The sequence below is a fragment of the Littorina saxatilis genome, unplaced genomic scaffold, assembly GCF_037325665.1.
Source record: "Littorina saxatilis isolate snail1 unplaced genomic scaffold, US_GU_Lsax_2.0 scaffold_416, whole genome shotgun sequence".
Lineage (NCBI taxonomy): Eukaryota > Metazoa > Mollusca > Gastropoda > Littorinimorpha > Littorinidae > Littorina > Littorina saxatilis.
In genome coordinates, this window is record NW_027129551.1 from 15,946 (window position 1) to 42,437 (window position 26,492).

Consider the following 26,492-nt stretch of genomic DNA (forward strand, 5'->3'; position numbering starts at 1 on the left):
TGTCTTACGAAAGAAAAAGAGAGATCACATCACCCCCCTCCTAAATCAGCTCCACTGGTTGCCCGTTCCTGCCCGTATCACCTACAAAATCAACACTCTCACCTACAAATGCCTCCATGGTCTCGCCCCTGCCTATCTCTCCGACTCTCTCTCTCTCTCTATGTCCCTTCACGAGCACTCAGATCATCTGCTGACTCCCTCAAGCTCAACATCCCCCACACCAAACTCAAAACAGCAGGTCAACGCTCATTTTCTTTCCAAGCACCTAGCCAATGGAACACACTACCTCTCCCCCTCCGTCAACAACAGTCCCTCGAATCATTCAAATCTGCACTCAAGACATTCCTTTTTTCCAAATAATCCATGCATTCTACGCTGCCCACCCCATCCCACCCTGAATAACTGTACATGTTTTAATGGTTGATGCTGTGTGTGTGCTAGTGACTTTAAGTCTCCGTGTGTGTGAATGAGTGTATGTGCGCCTTGAGTCGCCTGTTGGTGAGATATGTGCGCGTTATAAATATTCGTATTATTATTATTATTATTATAAATCTGGTCGTTTTTGTTAATGTGACTCAGTACGCATATCCATGCCAACAACCCTTATTTTATATATATTTTTCAATTATATATTCAGCGAACTACTGCTTATTTGCCATTGGATTACAGTTTACAATGTACTATGTATATTCTTTTTGTATGCGCTAACCACCTTCATCTTTCATTTGTACCTACCATTCTTTCGTCCCACCTCCACCCTCCCCCTCTTCCTCCTGCTAGCTTTCTCCTGTTCTTTTTGGTTTGCTTCAACTATGCTGTTTACCTAGATAGTTCCATAGTGTATAAGTAATGTTTGTCCGACATCATATTTTTGTTAATTTGTAACTACGTAGGGCGCGTAATATAAGCGTTCGCTTGAGTTCGTGTCCCTATTGTTTATCGTTGTATTGTTGTACCATGTTTGATTTAATAAAACATTGTTTAAACCAAATGACGTCAGCAGAACAAAACACAATTCGTGTTCTCATAACTATAATTACCAGGCCATGAAAAACGGCTGGAACGACAAGAGAGGTCAAAAACAGAATACTAGGCAGTAATAATGAGCATGCAACACAACACATCAACAGTATCTTGAACAGTATCCATCTTTGCTGCAGGTACGCGACAGACGCGAACCAACTCAACTCAACTCTCAACTCAAATTTTTATTGGCTTCAATTTTCACATAGAAGAATTTGTCTTGCGCTTGGGATTAAGACATAGGCATAAAGTAAGAGTATAACATATAAAAACAGCATTCATATCACATTTCATGTATCACCCACAGTAATCACTAGTATAGGCCTAGGCCTACAGATATCACTTTGTCCCTGTATCACACATGCAAATAAATAGTATCACATTTTCCACGTATCACACACAATATATACATTACATAACATACAGCAAGTTTCCATCTCCCGCCCCCCCCTCCCACACATACATATCCTCGCACGTGCGTCGACTCCATACAAATGACATCATCAGTCCATTAACTAAAATGCACAATGACTAGTAGAGGGTACATGATACACAATACGTGCTCAACTAGACCTGCTAACTAAAATAATAACAGAGACAGAAACAAAAACTGGGCACAACATTTACACGTGTGTGACCTACTTTACATCAAGTGCCTGTGATCTATAAATAACAATGATTGCGTTTAAAATAAAACATGAATAATGCCGATGTTTGCTAACAATGAATACATAAAAACTAAGATAAGAATGTATGTGCTTTCATAATATGATTATTTTATAAAACACAGTGGGGAAATTGGGGGATAGTTTTTATACAGTAAGATGTATCTGTTCATTGCTGTAAAAGAACTTGAACACCATGCCATACTCTTTAAAAAAAATATCTTCCATGAGACAAATTTAAGTTTTACGCCCTCACGGCAAAGCCATTAGGGGCATGTTTCTGGGTTTTACCCCGACTTTAGCTGAGATACACAAGTGTAAATTTCTTTTGGTCAATATAAACAGTATATACGGCTCTCTCCCAAATCATGGGCAGACACTCCAAAACAAAACTCCGAATCCAAAGGAGGAAACAAACCAGACTTTCTAATGAGAAAGAAATGAAGATCAACAACAACTTGACACGAGCCAAACAATTCGTGATCAACCTGTCAAATGTGCCACAGAGAAAGGGGGAATGTACGTTCTGGCTCACCGATTCCGACAGACCCTAAATATTAACGCAAAATAGGCTTCTGGACTAAACTTTTACTAAAATGAAACATGCGACAAAATCAGAAAATTACTGCATAAATCCATACAAAAAAAAATACAGTAAAGTAAGGTTGTTTTGAACCAATGCCGGGTCTGTCGGAATCAGTAACCCAGAACGTACATTCTCCCTTTCTCTTATACAACGCTAAATTTAGTTTCCATTGAAATATTAATCCAATCTGCCCGTCGTAGCCGTATTGATCTGGTAAGACAAAAAGCCAGCGTGTGTTTTGATCCAGGCCAGCCTGCAAGCTCGTCTTCTATATTCCTCCAATGGCAAGACAAGATTAAATCATGTGATAGCAACAGTTACGTCACTTCCGCCCACCACTGTGTGTTGATAGTAACATAGCCTAGTGATTTTGTCATTTTTCCTGGTGCTGTGGTGGTGTGAAGACGTGTTTTCTGTGAGAAAAGTGTTTTGCCTGCCTCAAGAATCTATAGGGTTAGCTCAGGAAGTTAGAGAAGCAAACGCTGCACAACAAGCTCTGTTGGATTATTCTAGACAATCAACTTATTTAATTCTTCCTGAAAATATGAATCAGCAAACAGAACAAGAAGTTAGGAATTTATCACAGTCAGACACTTCTTCTAGTATGGAGCAGGATGATAATGGACTTCATACTGGGCTCAGTCAAGACTTTGAGGTGATTGATTTAGAAAGTACCGAATGTGATCAATTCATTAACTTTGAAAGTGTGCAAGTTAAAACAGAAGTTGACTCTGAAAAACTAGAGAGTTTAAAAAAACACATTGAGTACCATACAAAACTTCTTGAATTTTACAAACAACTTGATTCAATTTTCCAAGAGAGAGGACATAAGGCTGCAGAAGAGTTTGAATTGAAAGCAAATCTCCCCAAAAAGCCAATACCTGTTACCTTCCAAAACAAACGGGAAAAGAAATCAAAAGTCTTGACTTCACTTAGAGGGTCGGAGCTCCTAGAGGGTCTAAAAAATCATCTGTACTATGATGGTTCAACAAGCGAATCTTTGTTGTTTAGTACAAGAACAACAGATATTGAGGAACTCAAACAAAAGCTTCTTGTTTGTGAAAAACAATACAAAAGTAAAGCAACAGATACCCTAAAAATTGTGGTTGTTTATGGACAATATTTAGAAGTGCTGAGGAATAGACATTTTGGAAGATTCAAGGGTGTTTGTTTAGAAGTGTTACGTATAACACCTAGATGGGCGAGAGATCTCATTAATATAAGCATTCTTCTCAATACATATCCCAAATTCCAACAACTAAATCTTCCAATAAAAACAATGTTGTCTCTTCGCAAGCACATCCATCAAGCCTTGGAAAACAATGAAGAGGAAGCAGCTTTTTGGATTGGTAAGTGTTATTTCTCTCTATTGCATACATTTGTTTACTGGTAACCAACGAGGGGATCTGCAGTTCCCCTCCTTAGTAACGATGAGCATAATGGTTTATTTTTAGCATAGCACTATTAAATATGTATTTGTTTACCTGTAACTAAGTAGAGGAACTGCATTTCCCCTCCTTAGCAACGATGAGCTGGATTGGTAAGTGTTATTTCTCTCTATATCATACATTTGTTTACCTGTAACTAAGTAGAGGAACTGCATTTCCCCTCCTTAGCTACAAGTTTTCATTCTTTTTGTGTATGTTTTCAGAATAACCGGTGGATCCGGCTGGGAAAACGTGCCGTGCTTCACTGCTCTACTTCGCTTCAAAGGCTGCCTTCGGGCGGCCGCCGAGTGTTAACTTATTCAATTGACTTGTTTATTTTATTCAAGCTTTTGATAAGTGTACTTGGTGGCTGCTTTGAAACTCAACAAAGCCTACTCCCCTTTCACAAACACTTCCCCAACGCAAGCAACGTCCTTGTCCCCGCTGCAGTCAAAACAAAGCTGTCATAGCGGGTTTTCCCGATTGACAAAAATTCTTATTACACACTAAGACTATTTGGAGCCGCGTTTGTCCTCCAGTGCCCAATTGCATAAGAATATTCTGGTGATGAATAAACGCGCTTTGTGTCATTAGCATCTAAAGATTTCTTGTTTACAATAGTTGTGTTGATCTGATGAAGCGCGGAACTGATCTTAGGGTTGTCATGGTGAAACACTCGCTTCTGAAACAGTGCTTCCTTGTAGTTATCATGCGATATGCTCGACTTTACAACCTGTTTGCTTACACCCTTTGCTTTTTTAACCACCCCTTTCTCACTTGCAACACTGTACATCTTTGCACGCAATCCAACATACTCCTTAATTATCTTCCCATTCATTTCATCTTTCATCTTTCCAATAACCTTCTTGTTAACATTTGAGTGCAATGGTGATTCTTTAGGGTAGTCGCAAGTGTCATAAAAAGAATCTTTTCCTTTTACTGCAGGACTTTCAGCTTCTAGATCTTTGTAAATGTCATTCGCTGGAATGTCAAGTAAGAATGAATCTGTGTCTGTGTAAAGTACTCTCGATTTGGGATATCTTGGTTTCAAATAATCATACAAAAACTCAAGCATCAACAGTTTTGACAACTCTAGCACAGTAAAGCCTATGAATACTGGTTTGTCAAGCTTGACTACAAGTTTTTTCATTAAGATACCATACAGCTGTTCATGAAAGTATTTAAAGTCTTGATACTGTGGTTTGGATGTCAGCTTGATGGCCTCATTTTCTCTTGTAACAAGTCTAACATCCTTTCTCTTGTGTGGGTTTTCCATTGTCTTACCAAAGCAACTGTTGTTCATCAGTTTAAAAAAGTCTTTCTCTGATGCATCAGCGGCTTTGGTTCTCAGTTCTGTGTTTTTCATGATGTAAGGTTTCATAAACTGTTCTTGATCAAATAAAATTATACGATGAACAGCCTTCAAAATTAATCCATGTCTAATGTAAAACTGTAACAGTCTGTAGTGACACACATACTTCTTTTTGTGAAACAGATTGGGCACCAGCTTTGGAGGTTCTCTTGGGTTTACTTTTAACCTCTCAGCCGCTAAAGGATAATCATTATGTAGATCATGAAGTGATAGTGGATAGTCTAAGTCAACTTCTAGTATCCATCCCTTTCGACTGTCTGGGCCTGCTTTTAATATTGTCAGCACAACACATTGTGAAAATGGTCCTGAATAGATCTTAAAGTTCCGAAGTGGAAGCGTCTGACACATTGCCCAACCATACAAATTGTTTGCATCTAGATACATGATGTAATTAGAAGGTTTCATAGGATCAAAGTCGTCCAAGTATTTGTTGTTGGCTTTGCAGTAATTGTGTGAAGCCATACTGATTCCTCCACGTAGTCCATTTTCAATCATCTGAAGTGTAGGTAGATCTGATAGCAAGTCAATCTTTACTCCTGTAAATCTAAGAAATGCATCCCAGCTCATGCCTGGTGCAGATATGTAATGTGAAGGATCTAGATTGTAGTGCTTCATACATGTTCTTCTGTAATTCTCAAATATATCTGCAAGTAAACAAACATCAGCCAACAAATATTGATCATGATAATCACCCATTGTATTACATCCTAATTTATTCCATGCAGTCTTAGCGTGTTCATAGTCTTCGTCACTTATACCTTTACCCTTCAGCCGTGAGAAGTAAGCATCCTTTGGTGGTAACTCATCTTCATCAAACCTCTCCCACGAATCCATATATTCATATGGATAGACTCCCTTTCTAACTAAGTCACTGTCAAAGTACTTACATGTGATTGGGAAAGCAGTTAGTGATGAAGATAAAGACTCAAGTGTTCCCATCAGATGTTGAGCAGAATCGTAGAAGTATAAACTATTCAGAGTAAAGGCCATGTACTTTTCTGAAGACTGCGCAATGCATCTTGCTTTGTATTCATCAGTTACTGCCTGCATGATCAGATGTGAATCATAACCGCGCAAGTTATGGAAGAAGATTGGAAGCTTCCAAGTCTTAGGATCAAACTTTAATTGTAGATTACATTTGCTGTGTGCTGCTCCTCGGAACTGCCCACTTACATGATCATGATCTCTTACTATTGGATTGTCTGTGTTTGGTGTTAGACTTTGTTCGCATATCCAACACTGTGTGGTAGAGTTAAACTGTTCTTGGTCTTCAGGTTTCATAACAATGTCTGAAAGATTCAGTTGTTTGGAGCAGTCATTTCGCACTTGGTTCATTTGCTGTAAGAAGTTCTTTGCTGCATTAGGTCCTCTGTACAATTGCGGTTTAGAATGTTTACCATCTGATGAACTAACAACAATAAATGCATATGAACAGACTTGATGATTACTTAGAGTTACTGTTTTAGGTAGGTCTTTTGGTAAAGGTCCTTCATATGGCACAATGATAGATTCAAAGTCAGCATAAACAACATAAGGACTTTTCTGTAGTTTGCATACATTCTTAAAATACACTTTGCTGTCTGGCGGTGGTGTTGTTAACTTCACAACCGCATCATCAACGCTCTTACAATGTTGCTTGTGTATAAGTGCTGCATGAATTGATGGAATACGCAAGAGACATCGCCTACAAAAGTCTTGTTTACTATTGTGATTGCTTGTGCTCGCCATCAGTCTACTCATTGTACGAATCAAAGTGTAATGATATTTTACACCATCAGTCATTAGTAACATGTCAACATGGTTAGTATCACAATCACCAATCGTTGGTGAGTTCTTTGATATTCTGACTGGTTTCAGTTCATCTTCCTCATCCCACGTGTAAACATTTACGGTGATGGGTTTGTTTTGCTGTTCAAATTTGTCAATGCTTGTAATGCTGACAGGAAATTCAATACCAGTAAAGTTTAGTTTATTTCTGTATGCATGATAGTTAGACACTCTTTCTGCATTTTTCTTTACACTGTACAGTCTTGCCAGAACACACCACATAAAACATTTGTCATCATCATTCTTTATGTTCAGCACAGCACGTTTTTTGACAAGAGTAGGAGGTAAAGGTATGTAACTTCTACCTCTGATGGGGGCAAATTTACTTAGCTTCAATTCTATTTTTAGAATTTCACCTTCTGACCATCCGGATCCTTTTATCTTTGCATCCTCTGCAGCTTGCTCAAACCGTTTCATCATTTCATCTGCCCAGTTTCCATTCAATTCTGCCATAGAATTAAGTGCTAGTTGTCTGGAAGTTGCTTCCATTTTTGTTAACACTATAAAATCTGAAATAAAAAATCATTTAACATTTGTACCACGTGGAACTAATTGTAATTCCTCTTTTACAAAGGCTCTTTGCGGTGCTGGTTCTCTCAAGTAATATATAGGTGGATTTGTCTCTACTACTCTCTTGATTTCATGAATGTCAATACTCCAGATTGGATCCGTTGCACGCTTCCTGCTGTCACCCTCAGCTTCACCGGGTGCATATAAATATCTGACTTTCTGATTGAAAGGTAGTAATGCCACTGGTGTTGTTGACTTTGGAGCAACAGGTATTGTTTTCTGTTTGATTGCATCAACTGGTCTTAACCCTGTAGCTTTAAATACCTCCAGATTCATTGCTCTAAGTACTGATGGTAATCTTTTGACCCATTCAGTGTTACGCAATTTACTTTCTGTGTCCAAAAATTCCTGATGGTACTGATATGAAAACAGTTTTTCTGCCAACTGTTTGTTAAAGCTCTCAACAATAGCCTGTGACCTGTGGTTTCCTGGAATACCTCTCTTCACTGTAACATGATGTTTTAACAGAAGCTGGTTGACAGCTCCTTTAAACTCCTTACCATCATCGCACTGAATCATTCTGGGATACTTTAGTGGTCCACGTCTGTAAATTTCTTGCAGGGCAACAGCTGTAGCTATAGCACTTTTCTCTGTCAACGGTTCAGCATCTTTGTATCTTGTTGCAACATCAACTACGGTCAGTGCATACTTATATTTCTTCCTTCTGACTGTGTCATGCGGTAAATACAGCAGGTCTATTTGATGAGTGTCATTCGGTTTAATGTTAACAAAGTGTGGTCGTGTAATTTTTCTTGGTGCAGGTAAATAGATCTGCCAAACTGCCTGCTTTGACAACCATTTCTTTGCTATATCTTGAGAAACACCTGCTGCGTCACTGAGCTTGTCAATAGCAGTTCTTCCTTTCCAGTATCCTTTTGGGGAATAATATATTTTAGATAACAAAGCATCACTCATGGTTTTTTAAATGACAGAATATTAAGATTTGACAGCACGCGCAATAAAGTAAACAACAGCCATACCAATAACAATGAAAACAATCTCGCCCACCTTCTGCTCTTCTGAAGGTTGATAAAAGTCACCCAGTTTTGGAGGAGCACTTGTCTTCATTTTCTTTCCAGTTACAAGATAGTATTCTTGAATGGCTGCATCAACATTGGCAAAGGTTTTGTTTGCATGTCCTTGCTGCCTGAGTTTATCATTCATAAAGTCTAACTGCGCAATTCGTTTCTTCTCGTATTCATCCTGTGCTTTCGCCAGTTGTTCCATGGCTTTGTTGTGCCTTTCCCTCTCTTCACCATTTTGCAGTTTAGAAAACAAATAGTTGCTGCCAGAAAATGCAAGCGCATTTACAATCGCACCTCCCACCATCATAACCAAGCTAGCCATTTTATTGTCTTACATGTTTATATTTTCTGGAATAATTCCTTGCTTCACCAGGAAGTCTTTTGTTGCAAAGGAAGCTGTCACAACACCAATTAGTTTAGCACCGTCTTCGAAGTCTAACTTTCCCAAGTCGGCTGGTTTCATTCTGAGGAGACTTTTACCCAGCATTGTGTAACCTACACTCAAGCCTCCAATCACTGCAGCGTGATAAACTAGATTAACTATTGTCTTTTCAGAACTCATTTTTATGTTATCAAAATTAAAATATTAAAATTATTCCATATGAAATGAATCCACTGCAGGTACTACTGTGGGCTTTTTTATTGTTTGTACTGCTTTGTTTGTTGGTTTTGGTGTTTCTGATTTTGGTGTTTCTGACACTTTATATTTGCCTTGCCAAAGTTTGTAAAGCAAGTATCCACCTCCTCCAACAACAGCTGCTACAGCTACTTTTCTGTATGATAGAAATGAAGATTTTAATTCTTGATCAGTTTGTGTGACCTTAGTCACTTCAGGAATGTTTGGTGTCTGCTCAACTTCAGACATAATGTTCTGCTTTGCCTTTTGATTTAACTTTTTTTGTCTGTTCCATTCGGCTAGTTTTTTTCCTGCTTCTACTCTACCAGGTTTCTTTGTCACTGTGTTCACTTCTGGTATTTTCGTCTGCTCCACTGTCTGCTTCAACTGATCTGTCATCTTTTTTATTCTGAAAATTAATGTGTTTGAAAGTAATTAATCCAGCAACAAATGGTACTAATAAAGCACCAAATCGATAATACAGGCCACAGGCAAGAGATTCGAGGGACTTGGAAACAACAGGGTCATGAGTTAGATCATGTGTTAAGTCTTCCTCCGAGTCGAGAGGTGTAAAATGTCCAAAAATCTTTGTGTACAAACCTATAACAGTCTGTCCAATACTTCTAACCATCTTAGAACCAAGCACTGATTCATACCGTCCATGATACTTTTCTATATCTTCTGAGGAAAGATGTTGTACTTCTTCCACAGTTAACTGCTGCCCAAGGTAGTGTTTTGTTTTTCCACAAACAGCAAGTGAATACAATCTTTCTTTTTTATCAGGTATAGTCCTACTGTCACAGATTTCAATATCTGTAGCAGTCTGCATCAGCAATTCATCACAGTTCATTTTATTTTGATGCAGAATAAAATTAAAATCTAGTAATTAAACTTGAGTAAGAACTTAGGTAGGAACTTAACAAGAACTTAGGTAGGAACTTGACAAGAACTTGAGTAAGAACTTAGGTAGGAACTTAACAAGAACTTGAGTAAGAACTTAGTAAGAACTTGACAAGAACTTGAGTAAGAACTTGACAAGAACTTGAGTAAGAACTTGTCAAGAACTTGAGTAAGAACTTGACAAGAACTTAGCAAGGATTTCTACAAACATACATACTGAACTGGTTGATCAGTTTTTAAAACCAGTTTCGAGTGCTTAGAAGATTTCAGATTATTCTTTATTCTTTCTCTCTCCTGTTTGTTTTCAATGACATCATTTTCTCGAAGACACTCTTCAAAACTGTCACGGTCCTTTGAATAGAACAATGTTATTGTTTTGAGTTGCTCTCTAAAGTCTTTCAGAACTGCATTGTATTTTTGTGTTAATATCCAAACTGATATTAATGCATGTCGTCCACTGAATGCAAGCTTTGCTAGTGCACTTTTCTTTCTAACAATGTCACGTTCTGCTGCACAGTCATCAATAATAAACAGTGTTGGCGTGTTCTGAAAAAGATCGAAATAATGCTCCAAGCAAACATTTAGACGATCAGAAGGATTTACAATAAATATATTTTGATCAGACCATATGAATTTTCTCTCCTTGTATGTTCTGTTATGCTTTATGGTTGGACAGAATATGACTATGTGTTCAAAGTGATTTATGTAAACAGTCTGTAATAAATCCAAAACATATCTTGTTTTGCCGCAACCTGTTGCCCCACAAATCAAAGAACAGTGTGGATCTTTTGGAAGAAAATCTAGATACTTCATTTTAACACGTTCAATAAACAATATCCTGTAATCTGCTTTCAGAGATGTTTAACTGCGCATCTGACACAACAAACACGCAGATCTTAACTGATTTACTACTACTCCCTACTTCCTTTTCAATTTGTATTGTGATTCCTTCTGATCCGTTTTCAATTCGCCTTCCACTTCCATGCAGTTTGTTGTCGTCAGTTGTTCTGAGATCCAGCCATAACGCATATTTATTTGTCAAGAAATCTTCTACGCCAACACCGTGTAAATGTAGATCTTTAGCCACAAGGTCAGATGTTGGGTCTTTCAATCTTCCTCCAGTAAAGTACTTTCTTGCTTCATCATAGTGTTGGTATGGCAGCATGCCAGATGCAAATATTTGGTTTGGCTGCCCTTCAATTGTGCAATATACTCTATTGATTAGTGGATTGTAAAACTTTTCTATTTGCCTTTCATATGAATCTTTTGGTTCCTCAAACAACATAAGTATTCCCTTCATTGACCTAGCTGGTGTATTCAAGTTAATGTTCCAGATTGGATCAGCCTGGCTTTTTGAAAGTGTACTGTGATTCAACACTCTTTCATAATAGATAGGCAGCTTAGAACTGTACTGATTTTCTATAAGTCTAGCCAGTTCAGGATGGTTTACAACATCAAACTCTAAAGAAATTCCAGACACCTTATACTTTGCTTCCGGGTCTTGTGAAAGCATAACACGATCATAACTATTGAAAGTCAGGTCGTATGACAGCCTGTCACGCAATGCTCCTTGATAGAAGGGAGGATGTGAATTTATGAGTTCAAAGTCAAGTGGAATACAAAATTTGTTTCCAAAAGCAACATTGACAGCGTTATCTTTTTTGTTGTCAGCTTTATCTCCTGCTCCTATTCTAACTTTTATCCCATTGTCTGACTGAATCCCTTGAAACACTCTGTTTTTCTTTTCATTGTCAGTCAACCAATTATCTGCATAAACTAAAAAAACATCTGCATTATTCAATGACATCACTTCCCGCCCTTCCAGTTTGACAGTAATCTTCCTCACAATTGCTCTTCCTACATTATAAGCCAAAGTCCTATTTGCATCTGAGCCAGATTCTAATTCTAATTTGAATGATAGTCTTACAGTGCCTGGTACAATAACATCGTTCTTACCCAGATTAGGAAACCTAACAGTAAGTATTTCATTCTGATCAATAGTAGAAGGATTATTTGTAACTATAACTGTTTGCCTTATTCCTTTTACCCCGAGAGGTTCTTTCAGCCTTCTGTAAGGATCAAGAACAGAACCGAACGATTGTGCCATCTTTTTTTATTTTCAAAATAAAAAATAAGTTACAAATGGCAGAAGGTGGATTTGAAGATTTATTTGAGCCAGCGGACGACATGAGCGAAGCAATCCCTTTGGTTCCCTACCATCATTCACTGCATTATGAGGTGGCACGACATGAACTTCTGGAAGGTAAAGTTAGAGATTTCTACAAAAGTTTAGGAGAAGAACCTGATGTTTTAGATCCAAACCAGTTCAAAATGGAAGCAAATCATTTATATACAACTAGCGATAAAGGAGAAAAAGTCCAACTTACATATAAATCTAATCCTGCTAAGTTTCTATCAAAAGTTTCACTAAAACAAAAACTTACTGCTAATCGACTTAGGCAATTAGATATTGTGCCTAGCACACGGTCATCACCTTCCCATGTTGTTTCCTTACTTCAACAAGCAGAACTAGGACTACCAACTGCTACTCAAATAGAATCTGTTCCATTGCAAGATCTTAATAAACTTGCAGATGAGGCTGATCAACTTATACAAGAGATAGAGACTTCTTTTTCTGAGGAAACTTCATTGAAGACTCCACATGAACTATTACCTATGAGAGAAATAGAAGCCCTTAATCAATCACTACAAACCATCAGAGGTGAAATAGCAAATAATCTGTCAAAACTAGGTCAGCTGGATGAAGATATAAACAAAGAGAAACAAAAACTTGCTGATGCTGATGATTTGAACCTAGAACAAGAAGTAAAAAACAGAATTTCTAAGCGTTTAAAAGATTTGCAGGAGGAGAAAGCCATAAGGTTAGAAGTTCTAAGTAACAATAGAGAACAACTGAGAACACAGGTCAGCAGAATAAAAAATACAATTCAAAGAATCCTTTACGAAGACACAACTCTTGCTGAAAGAATTAGAACGCTTTTCAGAGAGCAGGGAATCACAATAGCTAGTATACTAACTGCGTTAGGATTTGCAATAAGCACATTAGTGTTAACACTCACAGGTGGCACTGTCACACCTCCACCTCCACCTCCACCTTCATCTCCATCTGATCCGGGATGGGTAAAGAAACAACTCAAACACATTGCAGAACTATTAAAGAAACTAGCAGCAAAAGCTTTGGGTGCACTTCCAGGAATCATTGGTTCAATTGTTAGCTGGCTGTTATCTTTTGCAGGTAAAGTTGTTGGTTTCATGGCTGAACATCTCTGGACTCTAATAGTTTTAATTGCAGGTGTTCTGCTAACGAGAATAAAGCAAAAGTAAGCCTACACCCACTCCACCAATTACTAGAGCAGTCTTCTGCGATTCATGATCATCACTAATACTAACAGCTTGATCATCACTAGTGACAGAATGATCTTCACCTGCAGCGTGATCTTCACTTGTCACGCTTTGTTTCTGTTCATTGTGATATGGCTGTAACATCGTTCTGATTTCTGAATTCAGTTCTTCACCCTTTCCAAGCGGCTGGGTGTCACTAGCAATAATGATTTCATTGTTATAATTTGTTATTGTTCCAATCTGCAGCTGGAGATCAGAAGGTAACATGTAAAGGCAGTTACCAACAGCAAAGTCAACTTTTGCATAACGGAGAGAGTCTTGATACCTTTTGATGCTGGAAGGCAGATCAACTGCAGAGTTTATGACATCTTCTAAATTTGATAACAACTGTTTCTGTGCATCAAACCCTGTGCTTGTTCTCATTATGTTTGATCGTGTCTGTGCCTGCGAGCCTAGCAAGCACCACGCATATGTTCGGATAGATTCATTGATCCTTTCAACACCTGATCCAGTGAAACCTTTGCCGGTGTCTAATATAAAAGTAGTCCATGCATTGTGGTGCTCTTGTTCTATTGATCCTAACTGTACCTGCACATTTGAAGAAAAAGATGTATGACCTGGCCAGTAATCAAAATTATACCTCCTGTGGACACCCCATAAATATAGTGTTCCCATGCCATGGTTTTTGTCTTGCTTTTGCCTAAAGTCGGTCTTAAAATCTATATTGAATTCATTGCAGAGACGCTCATACACTTTCATGTTTATCCTATTGTTGAATGGGTTCCAGCTCTTTTCATGCGGCATTGGTGCCTGAAGTTCAGACAAGATTCTCCTGCACTGATAGTAAACGTGAAATGTGTACACACACTTTGTCAGTAAGTTTGAATTATTCATGTGGTCTGCATAGGACACTCCACATCCTGTGGTTGCACAGAATATTGCAAAGTTTAACTGATTCTGATAGAACTGAATTGGGTGAGAGTTCCACATCTTTGGAACACTATCATTTTTGATTGGGGGATTTAGGTAAGAATGGAATGGGTCAGGCACTTTAACGCGAATGGATTCTGTTTCTGTTACAGCAAAGTCCAACTCATGGAAAGAAATAGTCTTTGGATTGTAATATGGTCCAGTTTTGTATTTAATGTCTTTGTTGAATTTATACTGAATCATTTTTGTTGTTGAATAAAAAATGTTTATCACACTAACAAATGTGAAGACTAGTGTGCCAGTTAAACTTGCAAACCCTATCAACAATCAAAATGGAGGAATGAAAGTTGCACTGCATGAAATTATGTACAAGGTTACTTGGTATAATATCAGTAAAAAAAAGGCTAACAACTGGGTTAGAATTAATGGTAAAACACATTCTGTAGAAGATGGTTACTATGACTTCTGCACTTTAGAGAAAGAATTGTTTGCTCCAGTAGGTATTACAGCGAGTTTAAATCATGCAAGTCTCATTGCTACTCTTACTATGCCCAAAACTAGAGAAGGAAACAGATCATTTGAGTTTCCAACCAAACTCCTTGATATGCTTGGAATTACAAATATATACAAGGGAACACGTCCCATTGACATGGATGTTAACAGTGTACTGTTTGTTCACATGAGAGAGCTTAACACATCCTATAATCTGTTTAATGATCAGCGTTCTGATCTGCTTAGGATTCTTCCACCGAGTGATGCCTCTTTTTGTAAAATGCACGTGCCAACATTTAAGACACTTCAGTTCAAGGACTTGGAGGAAGGGTGTCATGAATTCCTACACATTGATCTGAAAAATCAAAGTGGACAACCAGTTGATTGTTTGTTTAACATTACATTGGAAATAGTTCCATAAAATATTGAGTATTAAAATGTTGAGTGGACCTACAATAGCTTATCCTGTTGCATGTTCAACTATAGAGTTGAAAGATTTAGCAGACGCTATCGACTTTGAGAGCAATGCTGAAGTTGGTGCAGTGTATGCATTCGAGTTTACAGACACTGGTCATTACAAGAGAAAGGAAATCGACGATGAAAAGAAACCAAGATTCCTCAAACTAGGTCAAATCCGTGATGTTAATGTACCTGATCCAATTGTCGATGACACATTCTACATGTGGAAACATCAGAATAAAAAATGGGTACTTAGTCCTGTTATGAAAAAGATTGACTGGGAAATGAAGTTTGAACTTGTGAGTCCATACACTCTTGTTGGAAAAGACGACACATTCCGTAAGTCAATCAATGCTGGACCACTAATTGTTAGCCTTGTTCCTGCGATTAACAGCAGGGGAGAAGTTGCAGTTAAACCTTTCCATAAGAACAACTATCTCATTCACAGAAAACAAAGTGTTGAAAAGGACGCTGACACCATTGTCGATTTTATACCCAAGCTTCCAATAGGGCAGAATGCAACTATGATATTTGATATAGTTGTCAGGAAAAGGGAAGAAACCACAAACACTGTTCTAATGAGAGGAATAAATCTCAACTGGAGACCATTAAATGTTGAAGAAGTCAGAGTATTTATTGCTGTTCAAAAGGATTCTAACACAATAAAAAAACAGACGTCAAACCAAAATGTTGTTGTTAACGCAGATATAAATAATTTAACAGAAATAAGAAGTATTAATCTTACTTATCTTGATTTGATTGCTTTCTACTATACAGATAAGGTGTTAAGCAATGAACAGCTTCAAAGCTTAGCAGAAACACTGGCCAGTGAGAATTAAGATAAATATTTTATATTTTGCATTAAAAAGATGACTAGCAGTGTGAAGCTTTATCCTAATATTGATGAAAGTGCAGCAGAAAGTCAACAATTCAGACTGGCACACATTAGTAATATACAAAAACAACTAGAAGATGAATTAGAAAAATATTCTCGCGCTAGACGTAAGTACTCAACAACTTACAACAGCCTTTCTAATGCCAGCACTGGTTCTACTATCCTTGCATCAGCTGCAGGTGTAACGGGAACAATTCTGTTAGCTACCGGAGTAGGGACTCCAGTTTCTCTAATCCTAGGTGGTGTGGCAGCAGCAGTTGGTGGTTTATCATTTATAGCATCAGCTATAATGAAAAAAATTGTGAAAAAGCTTGAAAAACACGAATCCATTTCCACTCTTGCATCATCAAAATTGTCTAGCCTAAAACTGTCTATCAGTAAAGCACTTGAAGATTCAAAAGTTTCTGACGAAGAATTCAAACAGATACAAACAGACTTTGATGACTACAAAAGTAAGAAAGCAAGTATTCAAACAAAAACACGAGCTGAATATAACAAGCCAATCGATATAGAAGATCTGAAAAAGCAGTTTTTAAAAAAGGGGATTCAAATAGGACGGGAAGAAAAAGTAAAAATAGAATCACTTGTAAAGAGTTAACTATTCGTTTAGACAGTCACATTGCATGTATCAGATATAATTCTAACAGTGAAAGAACATATGATCTGAAGTAAAGTTTGTAAATGAGAGAGCGTATTGAGCTTAAGAATGTTGTATAAGAGAAAGGGGGAATGTACGTTCTGGGTTACTGATTCCGACAGACCCGGCATTGGTTCAAAACAACCTTACTTTACTGTATTTTTTGTGTGTATGGATTTATGCAGTAATTTTCTGATTTTGTCGCATGTTTCATTTTAGTAAAAGTTTAGTCCAGAAGCCTATTTTGCGTTAATATTTAGGGTCTGTCGGAATCGGTGAGCCAGAACGTACATTCCCCCTTTCTCTGCCACTCTCGGATGGACAATATCTGGGCCTAGCAAAAGGCCCCAAATTCATACCAACACCTAAAACCAACAAACCAACCATGAGAAAACAAATCTCTGCAGATTTCTGCAAACTTGCACGAAACATTCGATGCCAATTTCACTTCCGTGAAAACACCCCCAACACGGAAATACCTCCGTTCTACACAAAGTCCAATTGGAACCCCCCACGAGGCAACGAAGCAATCGAAGAGTACATCTTCAATACCAGAATGGAACTATAAAATCTCTCTTTAAAGAAACTACAATCCAACCTCTCTGAAGATGAAAGAAAGCCCTCAAGGAGCTATTTGACAATCAAGACATAGTCATACGGAAAGCTGACAAAAACAACAAAAAGACAACCCCCCTGACATAACAACAGTCACAGAAATCACGGAGAGAATGAATAAAACTACGAAAAAACATAAATGTTACACCAACAAACGGTGAAGGTAAAAGCAGCCTATCGGTTTTTTACTGATCAATAGTGCTGATAACACGAATGAATCGACTCGACACGCAACACGATCACTCAGCCGCAACGGAGAGGGAGGGACACAATTTTGCGCCCAACCATACACCCTCTCCCGATAACTTGCACATGTCAAATCAGTTGCAGAAACACAAACCATATAACCGTTATGTACAAAGAAGGAAAACTCACGTGATACCCAAAGCGATTCTGGTTGGAAATTTCGACGAGCAACCGCTGCATCGTCTGCTCAACGTGATGGAAGCAATTGAACGGGACGGTGTGTTTTCCTCTACGTTATAACAAAAACCGCACGTTACATCCAAATTAGCGATGGCGTCAACATGCTGTGTTATTGGTTGCAGTAATGGGAGTAACCGACTTAAAAAATGGTGGTCGGAAGATTGCACAATTCATTACGTGCCTCGACAGTCGTTAGTGTGTGGTTGCGAACCACCATTCAGGTGGGCATTTGTTATCGCCTGTGTGTCGTGTTTTGACAAACTTTTTTAGTACGACTGATGTGAGCCGAATTTAGTGGGGAAAGTTCAACGAATGCAAAAAGGTATGCCAAATAGTAGTGTGTCATGTTTCCTTTGCGTTGGGTCAGTTGTGGTGAAATACACAGCGGTTATCTGTTTGCGAGTTGCCTGGAACACGTTTTTTTTAATAACATCTCTCGATCTGCACATATTTTGTCATGTGAATAAGAACAGAACAAAAACTTCGTCAAACATATTTCTTATTTTATCTGCATTGAATGAATTTACAACGTCCTTCTTGTTAATTGTTTATTCATAAAGACTACTTGTACTGAAGAAAATGTTTCCCCCTTTCAACGGGTGGAGTAGTGCGCCGGAGTAGTGTCCCTTGCGTAGAAACGTGGGCGAATAACACGATCTGCGCATGCGGTGAAATCAACCGGAAAAGGAAAAAGACATAAACATGCCGAAAAACGATATGCGCATCACCCGGAAAAGGAAATAGGTCGAATCTGCTCGCGATAAAAGAAGTGCGCATGTGCGAGATCTAAAATGGCCGCGGAACTGTTAACTATAGTCTCTGACCGGGTTCCAAAATGGTGCCCCCCCCCCCCCCCCCCTAAATGGGAAAGCCGAGACTAATAAGGGCGGGAACCATGCGCTCAGCCCAAACCCAACTGCAAGTCGTGAACACAAGTGACGTACTTTAGATCATTACGTACTAAATGACGCGTTTGTGGTACTAAATTGGAGGTTTTTTCTGACATCGGCAGTAGAAGAAAATGTGGTTCATATTTGCAGAGATCTGTAGCAAGGGGATCGCCGAGATTGTGACAACAGCCAGCTGACCACCAGTTGATGCGTCTCTCTGGCGATGACAAGGACTTGACATCATGTTCAAAATATCTATTGCAGTTCCATTGACGGCTTCGTTGAGTTTCATCCTTTTTCTGGCTGTTTTTCTCACTCTACGAGGTCGGTGCTCTCATTTAGTAATTTGCTTCTCTTTTGTTGCCGGTGTACTGCTTACAGCTCTACTTACCTTTTAAGCCTGCACTAGTCGTTACCATACAAGGAAAATCATGAAATAGCAGTGGCTACTTGTGTGTGTAAATACATTTTATGAAGATTGCTTTATTTTTGTTCAATTTATGACGTTTTGTTTGGGTACTCTTTTTTTTGGGTCACCCTGTATTTGGAACGTAAGCCCACAGCAGGCACCGTGAATGGGTGTGCTGCTGCTGTTACACTATAGCTAGCATGGACCAAGTTTTGTTTATAATGTGTGTATGTGTGTGTGTGGATGCGTGCGTGCGTGTGTGTTTGTGTTTTGAGTGTGTGTGTGTGTTTTTATATGGATGCGTGCTTGTAGATGTGTTTGCAGGAGACGCAGCCAATTATGACCAGTACGCGGAATGTCCAGAAACCTTCATGTACGGTCAGCTGAGCGTTGTGAACTGCACCTACAACTCCACGAAAGCCCTCGCCCGCAGAGACCCTACTGGTTCAGGTGGCGTCAGCAACTGCAACTCAAGAACCAGGGAACATATATTTTTTCGATTTGACGGCACACAGTGCTTTAAAAACTGCTTCGCCTTTCATCCCGTGGGGATGGAATGTACTGGCAACAAAGACAGGACGAAAGATAAGACCAAGTTCCCGCAATGTAACTGTGCTGGGAAATCTGACGATGTTTTTCTCTTACAGGTAAGAACAGCACACGAATACGAACTTGTTGTAGTTAACTTATCTGCAGTATATTGATGTATTCTAGTTTAATCATGCTTTTTGACTCACCTGAGTAATTGATGAGTCTTAGGATTCATATTTGTTCGTCTGTATTGACGGCCGGACGTGGACAAAAAACTTAACGTTGAGGTTATCTCAGATGTTTTTCAAGCTACACCTCTGAAACTTTTCACACTTTTAGGGCTTGATGATTTCACGAAGTGACCCCAGTTTGGGGTAACAGCGGGGTCATGTAGTTTCATAAAAACTTAACGTTGAGGTTATCTCGGATGTTTTCGAAGCTAGAGCTTTCAAACCTTGCACACTTCTAGGGTTTGATAATCTCCCGACTTGACCTGAGGTGGATTGACACTCGTCAAGTTTTGGGGTCACAGGGGATCATGTTTGATTCATAATAACTTAACATTGACGTTTTATCAGACGTTTTTGAAGCTAGAGCTTTGAAACTTTGAACACTTTAGGGTTTGATAATCTGCCAACATGACCCTAGTTTGGTTTACCCTTGTCTCATTTTAGGGTCACAGCGGGGTCGTGTTCGTAAAAACTTTAGGTTGATATTTTCTTTGTTATTTTGGGAGCAAAAAAAACCCCAAACTTCAAACAATTGTAGGTGTTGATAATCAGCAGACATGACCAGAATGTGGCTTGTTTTCATCACATTTTAGAGTCACAGCATGAAAATGTTTGCTGTAGAAGATTTTCGCCCCTGAAATATGCACTAAGCCATCAAGAAAACAAGAGGCGAAGCCTTCACGGCTCACGTAAGAAATCGACAAACAGTAACACAAACTCAATCACTCCGTCACACATACACACACACACAGTAAGCATACTGTCGCGATATAACCTTGAACGGTTGAAAACGACGTTAAACCACAGGCGGAAGGTATCGTCCACTGGACTACTACTATCACAGAAAGACTACAAGGTACGTCACTCACCTTCGAGTCGTCTGTGTTCTTGGAGTCGCTTCCCGGGGGAAAATATTGTTCAAGACGGTTTGCCTCTTCCTACAGTCTGTGTAAGGTCAAATAAATACAGTTGAATGATTGTTTGAACTATATGCACCTTTAGTTTTCAGCTTCTGCTCGCTGCAGGTTGTTTTTAACCATCATTTGGACGAATCTTCGTTTGCGAGCCGCTAATATTCACTTGGCGTTTAATTATGCATCCGCACCGAATATGCATACCAGCGCTCATTGGTCTAAAACATATGTAAATAGTGTGCAGCAAAGGGAAGCTACCCACGGGAAAATAATCATCGAATATCCTGTTATTAACCAATGAGCGCTGGTATGCATATTCGGTACGGATGCATAATTAGACGCCAAGTGAATATTAGGTAGTGGAATCCTTTTTTTAAGACCTAAATTTACAGAGGTTATAAACAGAATATCTTATAAAACAGGGTCTTGAAAATGCCTTGTTGGGGGTCTGAAAAGGGAGGGAGTCTTCTATGGGGTAAGGTGGTTTAATCGTTGTATTTGTGTTTGTTCCCTAAGTGATGCCATGTGCTGCTGAAAGATGCATCGCCATCGTTTTGTGATAATTAAAACGGACATTAGTTTTGTTTAAGTTATCTGTGTCTTATCTTAAAGGCACAGTAAGCCTCCCGTAAACCATCACAGAGCTCCCCGAGCGTCTACATACAGTACAAGCATACTTCCATTTAAACGCTCACCGAACGGGAACATCCTGGCTGCTTTCTGTCGAGCGTGAGAAATTTTCAAAGAATTTATTTTCGTGGACTTGGCCCTGAAGAACAATGGCGCCTCGTTTTGGTGCTGGACGGCTGTTATGAATATCCCGGAAATCACGCCCGGACAGTAAGCCTCCCGTAAACCATCACAGATACTGTCAGGCTTTTACACACAGTACAAACACCCTACAATTTGAACGCTCACCAAACGGGAACATCCTAGGTGGCCTACGTAAAGAGCGAGCAATTTTTAAAGAATTAATTTTGCAGATTGTCTCGAACACTTGTTGGACCCATCACTCAGGTCAAAAATGAGTTACTTCCCTTAAACTAGCGACAGCCGTGGATCGATGATTATCAGAATGTTTTTGGACCGTGGTGCGTTTTTGCGCTAGACCTAACTTTTAAAATCTAGCTTGTTACACAAACATTCTTTAATCATAAAAGAATTCTTTTTTCATCAAGACAAGATCAGTGCAATTCGAAGTTGTGAAAGTTTGAAAAAAGAAAAGCCCCGAAGCAGGGTCACGCAATGGTCTTAGCAGACGACGGTTTATCAGTCAGTGCATATCGCCGTTCCTCTCAACAGTCAAAGGCCATCGCTAGAGTTCTTGTGAACCACAGCCGTTTGTTTCGTGCATAAAAACGTGCTATTGTAAATAAGCTCACATCGAGTCGCATTCAAATAAGGCTAACTGACGACTACATTGTGAAAAAGGGAAACTGGATCACACGGGTTCACGATGGCTCAGGGGTAAGATAAACCACGCAAAAATAAATTCTTTGAAAATTGTTCGCTCTTTACGGAGGGCACCTAGGATGTTCTCAATCGGTGAGTGTTTAAATGAAAGGGTGTTTGTACTGTGTGTAAAAGCCTGACCGTATCTGTGATGGTTTACGGGAGGCTTACTGTGCCTTTAACATACATACAGAAAACTATATCGAAAAAGACTCCTCGAAATGGAGAGAATGATGGCGTAAATTCATCCTTATTAGTATGTGTGCCAAGCAAACTGGCCATTTAGACTGGATAACGTTAGAGTTTTATTTTAAAGTTTTAGTAAGCTTAACGACGGCCACGCAACAGCAGCCACCTCTCTGACACTGTGTGCGGAGCTTACGACAATGTTGCTGCTGCCTAGCCTGTGCTCAAACACAAGAAACTGTATACATAGTCTCAGTAGATTCCTCTCAGCACAACTTTAGACTTTGACCCTTTGTTAGCACAAAGACACGCGTAGACCCGCCCCCCATGTCAGTGTGATTTCTAACAAAATGATTGTACTTTGGGTCTTTTGCAAAAACTGATACTTTCAAGCTGTGTGTCCACAACCAGTATACGTTTTACCCGGCAATGTATGAGTCTGGAAAAACCATCACCTGCAGCATGAGATGCAAGGACACTGTCACAGGGCAAGAAGTCTTCACCTCGGGTGCCGCTGACACGTGCACCAATATAAAAGTCGGTAAGGACAATTTACAAGCACATACTCTAATATGTTTGGTAGGTTATAGACAGCCAGCCCAGCCTTTTTGTGTCGGGCCGAGGGGAGCATATCGTCTTTTGTTTTATCTTTATTGATCGAGGCTGTAATGTCCGGCTAAATGCACAAAGCAGCAGATGAATCAAATTCTTCGTATAAAATAATATATCGAGTTATTGTAAATGTTGATGGCCTAATCTAGTGATGCAGAAATTGTTATTATATCTGTCTAAAAATAAATTCCAAACAAAACAATGTATTTTAACAGGATATGTGTCTCTCTCTCTGTTGGCAAGTGTGTCCAAAGGGGAAATACGGGCAGTTGTGCAAGACGTGCGGTCAGTGCGCGGGCAAAGCGTACTGTGACAAAGTGACGGGCCACTGCTCGGCGTGCCGCACCCCTGGCCTGACCTCCCCGCTGTGTCAGGCCTGCAAGCCGCGACTGCGGGGCCCGGACTGCGCAGACTGCGTTAAGCCAGGCTTCAAGCCGCCCGACTGCGCCGAGTGCCAGCCTGGCTTCACGGGCCCCAACTGCACGGTGCTCAACGCTGGCTGCGCCCCTCCCAACTGCGACAGTTGCAAGCCGGGCTGGCAGTTCCCCGAGTGTGACCGCTGTAGGCCCGGCTTCAAGCCGCCCGACTGCACCGAGTGTCAGGTCGACCTCCACCCTCCCTTCTGCAGCACTTGCCGCGGGGGCTTCTTGCCGCCTGACTGCAATGTCTGCAGTCCGGGTCTGGGGGGTACCACCTGCGATAGGTGTGTGAAACCAGGCTTCCAGCCTCCCGACTGTCGGCAGTGCAAAATGGGATTCCTGCATCCCAATTGTACAGGTAGGTCACGTATACCATCAGAGGTCAGGTCACGTGTCTTCATCGACACTTTTCATTGGATGTCTACAGAGACATCACACGTGTAGAGGTGTGCTTGGAATCAGGGCAGTTATCAGTCCACTTATCACGGAAGTGAAGTGAAGAGTGGACTCTTGTGCAAAATAGCCAAGCAATCTTTATAGTCAACCTGAAATGCCATATTTAAAAATTCTAGAATAACTATATTTCTGTTTTAAGTAGCCAGGCATGGACCTATGTTACGTTTATAAGTTTGTTTGACGACAGAACAGTTACGTGGTATGATCCAAACAAAATGATCAAACCGCGATTATACAAGTCTCAGGCCACTGATCATAAAAAGTAATTTATCCTACATACGTGAGAGAGACACCCATGAGATAATAATCGTTCAAATCACACGTGTGTATATCATGTCAAGCAAGTCTGGCAGGGACCTGTTTTTCACCTGCTTATGATGCCAAAGTCACCGAGACAAACGTCATTATAGAAACAAAAATTGCGCTCGCTAATTACCCTCGATGAATCTTTAGAACTAACACGTCACGCCACACTTTCAGTGTGACGTGTCTTTGCTTTGACGTAATAGATTGCACGAGGCTTTAGAAGAGATCGAGGTTCCAAAACAAGCGTCTTCAATTTAGCTGCCTCGTCTGCAAGACATTTTCAGTAAAATACACGTAAGTACAGTATGTAGGATAAACAGAATACTACATGGCTTGCTGTGTCGTACCAGATTTACACTCGTTGCTTTTTCAAATAGTGAACAGCTCGCTTTCGCTCGCAGTTCAGTATTTAAAAAAACAACTCGTGTAAATCTGGTACGACACAGCAAGCCATGTAGTATTCTCTATATATATCATTTGAAAGGCCAACTATTTAACTGGTATACCTCTAAGAGATGACGTCATTAGGTTACTACGTCATAAATGACGAGGTTTTAAAATACGTCACTTTTGGGTTGTGCTTCAAAACGAGGTCTTTTGTCAAGCGCCATGAAAATCTTCACTTCTTTGAAAGAGTGTAGCTGTATGATGGAGGAAAATGTCTACAAAGCTGAAGAACGTTAGGCCTACATGAATCAAAGCTGTTCCATATTCTACAATCTGACAAAAGAAAAGGAAAATCGAAACTGGGAAAAAGGGGAATAACTATGACAAGCCAAAAAACCTTCCGAAGAGCGCTTCAAACGAGGATAATGTAGCTGCTGTGTCAAAATTTAAGAACTAAGATCAAAAAGTGTACATGCGAGTATAGAGTGCAAAACTTAAACTTTCATATGGAACAGTCCAGAGAATTCTACTCAATGATCTTCCGCTTCAAAAGCTGGCCGCAAAATGGGTGCCTCATTAGCTGACAGGGGAACGGAAGGAGCATCAGGGTCCTCTTGCACGCGATCTGCTCAACCGTTGTGAACCCAGTATACCCAAATTTGTTGTTACTGTAGTCACTGATTATCAGACTTTGGTTTCCTTCTACTTTAGTGCCAGAGAACACAGAAACAAAGCGTGTCGAGACCAAAATGACGAGATGCATCACATTTGTAAGCGAGGTTTTCAAAGCAGAAACAGGGTTATTCGCTGTATTTTTCGACCACGAAGGTCCCGTTGCTGTCGATATTCTGTCTTCTACCAGCACAGTCATTGTCACGTGCTATGCAGAAACCTTTTTACCCAAACTTACTTACGAGTGTAGCAGTCACCGACCAAACTGCGAAACCCAGACTTCCCTTCTCCTTCATGAAAATGTTAGTCTCCACAAAATAAGGGGCGTAACTCCATTCCTAAAAGACCAAATGATCCCATTTTTGCCTCACACATTCTTCAGACCTTATTACACCCCTTGTGATTTCTGGTTATACCCTCTTTGAAAATCAGACTTTTTGCCAGCAAGTTTGACTGCACCCAGGACCTAAAAAAAGCCGTCAAATCAGAGCTCAAGGCAACCCCAAATAAGGCTACCTTAAGGCCTCTTCTGATTGGCTTAGGCACTTGTGACTTTGCATTGATGTAGGAGGAGAGTAGTTCTAATTACTGCTGTGTTTTGGGCCAGATACGCCGAACAGTCTGTGCGAAAATCACATTTGATCATTTTGTTTGGATCATACCTCGTATATTTTAGAAAATACTTCGAGCAACAACATTGAAATAGATGCATAGATACTGTACACGCTGCTTTCAAAGTATCTTTGCTATATGTTTTGATGAAGATGGGCGTGTTAACCCTTAGGCTGGTTGTCGCGACATATGTCGCGCTACTTTACGTATACTGTCACCTGGTTGTCACGACATATGTCGCGTAACCGGCACGGTTGGCCTAGTGGTAAGGCGTCCGCCCCGTGATCGGGAGGTCGTGGGTTCGAACCCCGGCCGAGTCATACCTAAGACTTTAAAATTGGCAATCTAGTGGCTGCTCCGCCTGGCGTCTGGCATTATGGAGTTAGTGCTAGGACTGGTTGGTCCGGTGTCAGAATAATGTGACTGAGTGAGACATGAAGCCTGTGCTGCGACTTCTGTCTTGTGTGTGGCGCACGTTTTATGTCAAAGCAGCACCGCCCTGATATGGCCCTTCGTGGTCGGCTGGGCGTTAAGCAAACAAAAAAACAAAAAACAAAACAGACATATGTCGCGCTACTGGCTCAGTCT

The 26,492-nt window shown here is 39.9% G+C and overlaps 1 protein-coding gene and 1 long non-coding RNA gene across 2 annotated transcripts in view; both read left to right on the top strand.

Annotated features, from left to right (window-relative positions):
* The window catches only part of LOC138957788 (platelet endothelial aggregation receptor 1-like), a 40,774-nt gene that overhangs the window by 12,642 nt on the left and 1,640 nt on the right, over positions 1-26,492 (top strand). Inside the window, exon 2 of the mRNA XM_070328843.1 lies at positions 23,296-23,829. Coding sequence (XP_070184944.1) covers positions 23,296-23,829 — 534 coding nt within the window. The remainder of the gene's footprint in view (positions 1-23,295; positions 23,830-26,492) is intronic.
* Positions 18,839-22,948, top strand: LOC138957784 (uncharacterized). The gene is made up of 3 exons (XR_011453187.1): positions 18,839-19,042; positions 19,440-19,774; positions 22,852-22,948. It is a non-coding gene; the product is annotated as an uncharacterized lncRNA (long non-coding RNA).